This window comes from Styela clava, chromosome 6 (genome assembly GCF_964204865.1).
Source record: "Styela clava chromosome 6, kaStyClav1.hap1.2, whole genome shotgun sequence".
Lineage (NCBI taxonomy): Eukaryota > Metazoa > Chordata > Ascidiacea > Stolidobranchia > Styelidae > Styela > Styela clava.
Window position 1 is genome coordinate 17,193,225 of NC_135255.1, and position 10,718 is coordinate 17,203,942.

At 35.5% G+C, this 10,718-nt stretch overlaps 1 protein-coding gene across 1 annotated transcript; it reads left to right on the forward strand.

Moving 5' to 3' along the window:
- Positions 1-923: 923 nt before the first annotated feature.
- LOC120331839 (uncharacterized) lies at positions 924-10,029 on the forward strand. The gene is made up of 4 exons (XM_039399004.2): positions 924-1,196; positions 2,421-3,008; positions 7,145-7,310; positions 8,304-10,029. The coding sequence occupies exons 1-4, from the start codon at positions 1,011-1,013 to the stop codon at positions 8,414-8,416; spliced, it is 1,053 nt and encodes a 350-aa protein (XP_039254938.2). The 5' UTR covers positions 924-1,010; the 3' UTR covers positions 8,417-10,029.
- The last annotated feature ends 689 nt before the right edge of the window (positions 10,030-10,718 follow it).

The window sequence follows — 10,718 nt, forward strand, 5'->3', positions numbered from 1 at the left end:
CGATATTTCAGGTATGTGAACAGCAGTATAATAGTTATAATAATCAACAAACTAATTCAAAAGCGTATCTCTTAGAGAAATTAATTTATTTTAGAAAATTTCTTCGCTCGCTTCAAGTTGGGTCTATTCAATTTGTTTTTGTCGGGCTCTCTCGACGTTGAATATTCGTCAATAATTATATAGTCGTCTTATTGACGGAGTACTATTTCTCAATCTAAAATAATACGATACGATACAGGTAGCTTTGAAATGTTTTATTTTCAGATCAACAGGATTGTCAGTTTTCTGTGCATGGCGAGAATATTAACAGTGTTTTATGGTGTATGTATATAGTGTATTATAGTCCAGTAGTTATTGTTTTAGATTGAGAAAAATTAGGACGTTTTTGAGGCATTAGTTGTGTGTTATCCAGTTAATCTGCGTACATCGCGGTTTAAGAATCAAGCCGACTTTTTTGAGTGAACAGATTAGAGGGTTAGTAACAAAAAATGCATATTTCGACTATGTGCTTTTTTGAGTTTCTCGGCAAATCTAATCAATACCAGTATTGGGTTGATATGCCAGGAGATATCCAAGTTTTTGACAAGAAATGAGCCATGAATAAAAGGCTTAACAAATGTAAAAGTTAGATTGATAGCGACTTTAATATTAAATTTGATTCAATATCCAAAATACCGCAGTGCTATCACCCCACCTCAAGGAGTAATACAAAGCGACAAAAAAAATATTTTCATAATTACTTATATAAAAATGAATAAAATTTATTCAATTTTGTTTACAATTGGACTGCGTATATTTGTACTCAAAAAATTCAGTAGTCTAGGACACTTTGCACTAAATGTCGTTTTATTTCCCATAGTGAGTTATTATGATCAATAAATTCCAATTACAGACACGATGGATATCAATTACACGCGTTTTCACTTTTTTAATTTCGACAGCTACTCGATTTGATGAACATTGCATTGAACTTTTAGAGTATATATACATAACAAACTTATATCATAACTATGGCTTCCGCAGTCAAGGTACGAAAGAAACCTATTATACAAAGGCAGAGACCCGTTACAACCAACGACGCTATAGGATTTAATCCTGAAGATATAGAAGAGCCAACTGATTTGCATTTACTAAAGGAAGTATCGCAGAAACTTAATTTGGCAACTCGGAGACCATCGACAGTCCAGTGGAAACAGGTGTGTAAATCTCCCACTTCCTACACTAGTATTTACATATCTGTAAGTCCATAATGGTGGACATCAGTGTTTCTCCAACGATGACGCACGCCCCACAAGTCAAGCGACACTATTTCAACGTGTTTTTTGAATAAAACACGCTTACTGTTAGCTAGTTATTTTTGAAATGAAGCTAATTGAAAATTAAAATAGTTGTTTGACTTGCCCTTGTTCGACTTATTTTGGATATTCACATTTCTTTATTGTTTAGAGATTGCGATTTTATTCACGTATTTTCAACGTGTATTTTGAATAAAACATAGCCTTACTATCTCTTATTTGTATCTCATAGTTAGCTAGTTATTTTTGAAATGAGCCGCGAGACTTGACAAATTGGGTGCGCGGCTTAAATGTCATTTAAAGAACGTGAAGACATCAAATGATCTCTATTTAATGCTTATCTGACTTGGTCATTAAGACACTTTGGACTCAAATAACCTGATAGTGGTTTTATTGGAAAAAAACTATGCAATAACGAAGAGTCTAGAAATCTTTTTTCAAGTCGTATATTACAGTTTCCTTATTTAAGCGAAAGAGCAAAATCTGCGTAATTTCAAATCTTTTTACATGGTTGATAACACTCCAGTTTCCAGTAATTGGGTTTGTAGTAAGCTCAACATTCGGTTTCGGCATCTAGTGTGCAGTCCCTAAGAGTACGGAGAAGAATGTGTTACACATTGTTTTGTTCCCGGCGATAACGCAGATTAGATTTAAATAGGTTTACTATATGCTATCAGCTAGTCTGACTGAAATTGAATTGCAATATTAAACTCTGGTGTCACCAGCAAACAATTTGACACCAAAATGCAATATTTCAACTTAACGGTTTGAACAGCGGGTTAACGATAGATTAGTTTTTCGAAGGTGTTGATGTTCTTGTTGTTTATGTCATGAAAAAATCTCCTTCCTAAAACTAATAAATTAATAGAAAGCGATTATTTTGATATTTATTTCAAATTTCTTCTGATGTTATAGGTACCAATATTTCGACCAAAATTTTAATATTCAGTAACCCTTTACATCTCTTTATGCTATGTGGCTACCTGTACATGGCCTTGTTTGAGGTTGAAAAAATCCGAAAGCGTCGTATAAAAAATGTGAACACTTTTTATGACATACGGTAACACTTTTGTATTACATTTGTCCTTCGTGTAGACATATTAAAACATTGCTTTTTCGTTTCAGGTTATCGAATTCCGTAAATCTCAAGGATTTTATTCTTCGGACGTAGAGCCGGAATTTTTGGACAAAATCGTTGGCGCTAAATTAAAAAAGAGCGTAACAGAGGACCTCACCAATGACATCATAAATCAAGATGACGTAGAAAACAACAACATTAAGCTTAAAACGTCAAAAAGTCAAAAATCGAAATCTTCCGAAAAAATACCCTCCGAAAGCAAGAAAAACGGGTTTATATTTCCAGGATTTCATCTTAAAAAAGATAGAACTTCTTCTAAAAAAACTAAGTCCTCGACACGAGGTGAAAAAGAACTCGAAATAACGGCTACAACCTCACCAATAAAGACTCCAACTCAAGTCGTGCCTGAGTGCGAAAACTCAAATGATGATTTAAATAAAAATTATAAACCGCACTGTGACATCACAAAACCCGTATCCAAGAACGGGAATGAAGATCAAACGCAAGAACAAATATGTCGTTTTCCTCTTTATGACACTGATGACGAAAATGATGACGTCACTACAGGAATGAGTGCGACGGCGATTAGATATAGAAATATAACAAGAGCACTTGGAAAAATTAGAAGAGATTTAGTGAGTATCTCTTTTACTATTTTTTTGGTAATCATACGAACTTATTCGAGCGTGACTAAACAGAACTTACGGATATCTAGATAATCATCGCATATTGATGCGGCACAAAAATAAAACAATTTAAATTTCCCAACTGCGCGTGTAGATGCTAACACTGCTCCAAAAATAGGCTTTCGGTGTAATCATATTCGAACCAACCGAAAACAAATGTTATAAAAGGCAGCGTATTCACAATCGGTACAACTAGAAGACTAATATCATGAATATCATGTACTATGAAGTATATGATGAGGCAAAAAACCTTCCGCATTTTCAAATTAAAGTTGAATGCAGTGAAATGCAGGCTCGTTTTTGTTTCCCACTATGCTATGGGGGTAGAAAAATTGATAGTTGTTCGAAATATTAATCTATTTATGCTTCAAATACGTTATCAGCGTGGCCTTAACAATGAAACGCTGATTTTAATTTGTTTCATTTTGCATATCTGCTAATATTGAGCTTCGTAAAAGTTTACCAAAGTTTTTTAAAAGTATTTTGGAAAACCTAATAGATATCGTGGGTCCCGTATAGTTTACTTCTAGTAAGCGTGGGTAATAATTTCTGCATATGTCATACCTGTCCCCCACCTGACTACGTCATCCATAAAATACGTCACTTAGACGTCACAATCACGAAATAGAGATAACCAAAGTATAGCAACGAAAAGTAATTGTGGCACTAAACTGTGTCCTGGTGCACTTTACGTAATGGTATCAGTTAAGTCAAGTCCCAGAAGCCCGACTTCATAAGTTAAATTGCAAAACAATATTAAACAGTTCCCAGAAAATATTGAATTTCAAAATCGTTTTCTGATAATAAGTTATTCGCGGACAATTCCTAGATCGAAGCCAGACAAATCTAAATTCATGATTCTGACGTCATCAGGATAATTGCCTTATTTGTTCAAGCCATAAATATAACGTTAGAGATCAATCATCACGAATTATGAGAACAATATTTGTTTTAGGTATTTTGAAATTTAAAACATCTCGCTTTTCCTGTGAATGGCTTATTATTGCCATTATTTTTAAACTTATATTAAAGCATATCAACTCCGATAGCTAATGAAACCCTGATGGCGGATGAATATGAGAACAACATCTGTTTTAAGAATTTTCATATTGAAAACATCGCGCTATTTCTTTGATGGGCACTATACCATTTTTTAAGAATATTTCATAATGTTGTTCGCGCTTATCAATGCTATACACAAGCAACCATTAGAGAGTGAATTCTTCAAAGAAGGAATTGCCAACATACTTCATTACACCTTGAGCAGTATTTCTCCAGCTTTTTATTTTTAGGGGGGGTGTTTCGAAATTTAAAGGGTGGTGAATATTTTGTTATAAACGATAAAACTATTTGTAACGTAATTTATAATAATGGGCTTGACTTTTGTTCGCCTATTTTACATCAAGTTGTGTAAAGGGACTGATTACTAGGGACTAAAATAAGGAAAAACGGAATGAAATTATGGCCTAACCCTAACCTAGTACACACACTACGGGAGTACACCTGATTTTCCCATGCTTGATAAAGAGCTGTGGAATGTAGTCAACTCGGACCTCCTGTAGTATGCGCACCAAGATGGCGCACAACCTGAGGTCAGGTTGTGTACCAGGTTAGAGTTCAGGTTATGCGACATCTTGGTGCGCATACTTCAGGAGGTCCGTTAATTCGATAGGTGTCACTCGCCCGATACGATGATGATAAATATGACCTTTGAATTTTGCACGGAGAATAACCAGTTGCCCACACTTGAACATTTTTCATGTTTAGTACATTCATAAAATGGACGTCGTTCTTCAGATTATTTGAAGACAAAAAACCTCCGGTATTTGATTTGTAAGCCGTTTGCACAATAATAACTCTATTCTTTGTCCGGTAATGTTCATTCTCACTAGGAATTTTCTTTGTTGGCTTATTTCGCAACTCAGACAAAGCAAATCCTGAACGCTGGGGGGCAATTAAAACCGCAGGTAACGAATTCAAAATTGTGTTATGTTTAACAAATCGCTGTACATTAAACAATTTGCTCTGTGCATCTGTAATCTGGTATTTATCGTGAATCAGTTGTGGCCTGGTATGTCTTGATAGCACAAACAGCAGAATAAATTACATTCAGTCGATGAATGATCGGTCCTGTCTTCGGGTGTGCTCTTCTGACATATGATATTGGAAATTTAACGTGGCTTTTATCAGAAGACATTTGCTAGGCTTTATATTCGAATCACCCACCACTAATGCAAAAGGTGAAATTTGAAAAAAACATCCCCGCTGCATTTTAAAATAGAAAATTAGTAATTATCCAGTTGGTTAGGAATGATTTGAAAATCTGGATTTCCATCGCAATCTGCATTCGAACCCTGGATTACTAATTTTCTCATTTTGACCGGTGGCCTCGGTCATTATTGGACACGTAGTGGACATAACGATCGTTTCAATATTATGTTGTTTTTGTTCTTGTTGTTCTTGTTGTTCGACACAGATTAGTCCATTTGCTTTCGATTTTCCACATTCATCGTTGACATAACACCGTGACATAACACACCTAGTGGGAATATTAAAAAACCGCTTTTCTCTTCGAATACTGGACCAATTGCTTTGAAATTTCCAGTGGTTGAAGATAAAGTTTTTCCCCAGAAGGCTATTACTTTTATTCATTTTAAATATTTCTGTTAGCTTTGTGAGATTTGTTTTTGTTTGCTATGACGTCATTAAACGTTCTGCGAACATCGGACGCCATTTTGTGTCCTACTGTACTGCTTCGCTTGGTGTGAATATATTTGTAGACTGTGATCTGACGGTACGGTAAACCGTACTGTACTGCAAACAGACGTGTCCATATATTTGGGCGTAGCTCTCTTGTGTTCATGTGCAATACCTCAGCCTGCCTTAATTTTTTAACAGTGTGCCAAATACATGTCTCACGGTCATGGCAAAAAAAAATCTCAAGATGGTCGTTGGCTAGCAATTCTAATGCGAGATCTTGGCAAGTATTGCTATTACGAAACATTGTGCGATAGAAAAGATAAAAATATCACGTCGAACACAGCGATAATTAGTATGACTTGCCAAATAAAACAAATGTTTGTGTCAAATGAGCGATCACGCCCGTCTGGTAAACACTTTTGATTTGCAATTTCCCTTGTGACAATTTATTTGTTCAAGCTGCTCAAATAGTGAAGGCAATGCCTCCATTTGCTCAGTAATAAAACGTAACGTAAATTTAAAATGTATGTAATCTAGAGTTGGACCACAAATACCGTATTAAACTTATATTATCCTGAATTATAAGCCAGTAGTGGGAATTATTAAATCACATTCAATGTTTGTTATTATTGTGCATTATAATATCAAAATAGTGAAACAAGCATTGTTTGTCAATCAAAAAGAATCAAATTGTGGTGATTGGAATTAATAAACTAAAGACCATATTTACCGAAAAACTAAAGAATCGTATTTTATTCACCCACTTGGGGTGAATTTTTTCATACACTGTTTAAATTAATTTTCATGTTTTAATTTTTATATTTAGTGCTTTTAATTAATTATACAATCACAAATTTTATGGATTTTTCAACTCTCATTGTTACGATATTGTTATGTTGTCGTGACGCCCATTGTATACTATAAATGCAATTTCTGGTGATCCACGTATATTTGAACCCATGTATATATCCGCGGGTTCAATCTATATGCGGGTGCTAAAACCCATGGGTTAGGGTTAGCATGGGTTCAAATATCTGCAAAACAAAAAAAATTCAATGGGTGTAGTATATGCAGGTGCAAATGTCGTGGGTCCAACTGTATGGGAACCGCAATTTCTATTCTTGTTTTGGTTGAGGTGGGAATAAGAGATAGAATATTTCAGATGATTCAAGAGTCCTGCTACACACTAACACATATATATATTTCCGCAATGTTTCGACCGACAGATAGTTGAACTATGAATGTCTGAGGAAGTTTGACTATAGTCAGACGAGACGTTACAGAAATATATTTGTGTTAGTGTGAGGCGAGACTACTGAATCACAGGATAACTATTATTGGGTGGGTTTCACAAATTAATTTTTATTTTATTTTTTCACACCCAGATCACAATGAGGATTGAAGACAACAAACTCGCTCGTAAACTACTTGATGCAAGAACTGAGATTAATTTAATACGAGTACGTCAGAGTTGTGACGCACATGCTGAGATGCTTGATGACGTCACATATGAATTAGAAGAAGATGATCTACTACCTGGTTTAATTAAAGGTAAAATATACTTGTTTTTCGTCGATCACGAAGTATGTGAACCAAGATGGCGGACATCGGAACGTATAGTATGTGTACCAGGTTAGGGTAAGACCATAATTTTATTCCAATTTTCCTTATTTTAGTTCTATTGCGAGTTCGGGGACTAGCCAAGTGACTCCCGTTGTATTTGTACCTGAAATTATGGCCTAACCCTAACCTGCTACACATACTATGTTCTGGTGTCCGCCATCTTGGTTTACATACTTCAGGAGTACCTGCTTTTTGAATTACTTTTGTTAGTATCATTCAAAACTCAAAGATGATCAACCAAATGCGACGATTAATTAGACGATTATTTGTATATTTTTATTATTTTTTCATCGGCGTTTGTTTTTGTAAAAACTTGACCGAACATAATGGGAATGGTGGTTTATAATGGTAGTGTTTGCTATTAAATATTAAATACACATAGAATTCCGTACAGTTGATAAATTTGCTGCTAGCTCCGCGTTACGGAATTCACACTGCTGGCATTTACATAGTGATATCCGAACATGCGAAGCAATTTTGGAAAAAATTACAGATAATAGGGAAATGACATGGCCTGTATATAATAAATTTATCAATCTTTAGGGCAGAGGTGGGTAAACTAGTGCCCGTTAAAATGTATTTCGTGCAACCTTCCTTCGCAAAAAAATAACTTCGGCCACCGATGAGTTATACTATATACAGAATTCTTACATATACCTAAACCCTATTCAATTAGAGAGTCATGCTTCACACTAACACATATGTAGTTCTGTAACGTTTCGTCTGACTAAAATCAGACTTCCTCAGACAACCAGTTTACTACAATAACAAGAAATGGACAATCCATTAATTACTTAAACTCTGGTGCATATATAAATATATTTTACTTTAATTGCTATTAGATTTGTTTAATTCCAACAATATTAAATATTATTGATCGTTGTCGAATTGTTCTTATAAATCTGTTCTTGTTATTTCCAGCTTGTGATTTACCAAATCGGCAACCTGGATCCTTAATGTCAGCGTTTTCACCTCTTCGTACCATGGGACTAAGCAGAATGAATTTAAATAGAAGACGATTTTCAATAAGATAATTAATGAAAGGAAAGACACTCATTTCGAATGCAGTGGAAGAAAATTTGAATTATGATAGGAGTTGCACATTTAACCCGGAAAAGGGAAGCCGAATATACGGCTTAATCATATGACGAACCACGGCCTATGGCCTGGTTACAAGTCCATGTCGCGTATAGTATTAGTTTGCAAGCTATTTATTTTCAGATGTATGGACTTGATGGAGAAAGACGAAACGCAACACAACGGTTACGTCATACACCCTACGACGACATGAGTTTAGCAAGCCACTCGTACATAATTATCCCCAAGGGATTTGAATTGAATCAAGCTGTATTAAAATTGCAACCAACGCCTTGCAAATGAGATTCTACAAATCAAGAATTTAAACATCCCGTATTCCTTGAGCCATCGAACAATTTTGAAACGACCAGTGCCAATGAACATAGCATAGTCAAAGATTCCTATCTCCGCATTCTATTAATATGAAAGTTATGAAGCTAGAAATTCACGATCTCAAGCCTATATCTCTAACTCTTAGCATTAGCTCTCAGGTCAGTCTCAGGAGACGCTTATTTCCGTACCACTTCGTCTAATTGCAATAAATAAAGCAATGTTCCCTTTCTATCAAATTATCTCGGTTATTCGTTAAACATCGCCAAGTCCATGCTCCCAAAAACCAATAACAGGCTAACGACCCCCGTACCCGACATGGACTGGTAAACGGATAAGACGTCAGATATTTAAGCCTTCTTATCAGCTTTCCTGTCCCTTCGGATAAATCTGTAAACTCTATCCTACCCTACAACATATATGTTCCATTTGGGAGGCGTTATTTTTTTTCCAAACAAGGTTTCGAACAGGAAGCCGCCGATGCGTGGAAAGCTACTATTTTGCGAAAACCGGAATAGTTTTTTTTTTTGTTCTGAATCGCTCTCCCTCATCTTAGGCGATGTCCGTAGGGTTTGAACCGGCGATCTTATACATGTTAGGACGACGAGGCTCTAATCTCGTTCTTCAACACGTTTATCGATCGTTTCTTTGTCAACCCAGGACAAAGCAATTTATTGTCCATACTAATTCATTCCACAGCAAATTCTTTCCTGGAACAAATTCTCACTTCATATTTTTCCCGCGTAGGATGTAATTGCTGTTTTAGAATGATATCCCCACTTTCAAGTCTGTACTTTTGTCTTATTATAATTTATCTATATTTTCATGTTTATTAACAAAATTACAAAATCCTTCAATAATTTAAATACCAGCAAATTAGTATAAAAAAGGAACCTTATTTGTTACAACGCCATTAGTCATTTGCACGATTTTGCCGCCTACTTGCGCAGTTCCGATACAAAGCTACAGTATTTATCTTTTAGTGACGTAAATGAACGAGGGACCACGAAGACTCATAGCGCCACCTAGCGATTCATCGTGAACATTTGGCTACTTGAATATTTTAAATACCCATGCTTCCTTCCAGAACACTCCGTCCCTTGACTACAATTTTAGAACATTTATACACTCTTGATTTTTTTTCAATCGAAATTATTTTCTTTCAAATTGTGGAAAATTTATTTACAATTTTATTCTTTATTTTATTGATCTTGAAATATTAATAAATCAGTAGAACAAGTCTTCGGCATTTAAGAATGATAGCCAGATAAAGGGCGCTCCAGATGTGAGTGTACCAATATGAAGGTAACTAATTTTGTTCGCCTACTTTACATCAAGTTGTCTAAGGGGACTGAAGTCTATGGGCAGGGGGGTATATTCACTTGGCTAACACAAACAGTTCCCGAACTCATAATAGAACTAAAATAAGGAAAAACGGAATAAAATTATGGGTCAACCCTAACCTCGGGAGTACCAGATAAAGGATACATTTGAATACCTGATGGTTTTAGGATTGAATGGCATACTTGGAAGGTATGTATTTGGGTACTCCTGCAGTATGTGAACCAAGCTGGCGGACACCAGATCGTAGTATAAGTACCAGATTGGGGTTAGGTTATAATTTTATTCCAATTTTCCGTATTTTAGTTCTATTACGACTTCGTTCTGGTCTCCACCATCTTGCTTCACATACTACAGGAGCGCCAGTAATTGTATGCGACTTTTTATTGTAATGGGTCATTCATACGCACAAATTACTGGAAACATAAGAATTCATCACACAGTCAGTTCATACATAAGAAATGTTTTATAAACATCTCACTAGGAAAAATGAATCGGATTGTAAAAATATGCCTTCAATAATTACTGGCACAAATTACTGGAAACATAAACATCCACTACTCAGACAGTTCGCTGAGAATTCACACA

What these genes read in the sequence shown, in the direction of transcription:
- LOC120331839 (XM_039399004.2), top strand. Translation starts at nt 1,011, where the DNA reads ATGGCTTCCGCAGTCAAGGTACGAAAGAAACCTATTATACAAAGGCAG. An exon ending in CGACAGTCCAGTGGAAACAG is followed by an intron (nt 1,197 to 2,420) that starts GTGTGTAAATCT and finishes TTTTCGTTTCAG; the next exon opens with GTTATCGAATTCCGTAAATC. An exon ending in GAAAAATTAGAAGAGATTTA is followed by an intron (nt 3,009 to 7,144) that starts GTGAGTATCTCT and finishes TTTCACACCCAG; the next exon opens with ATCACAATGAGGATTGAAGA.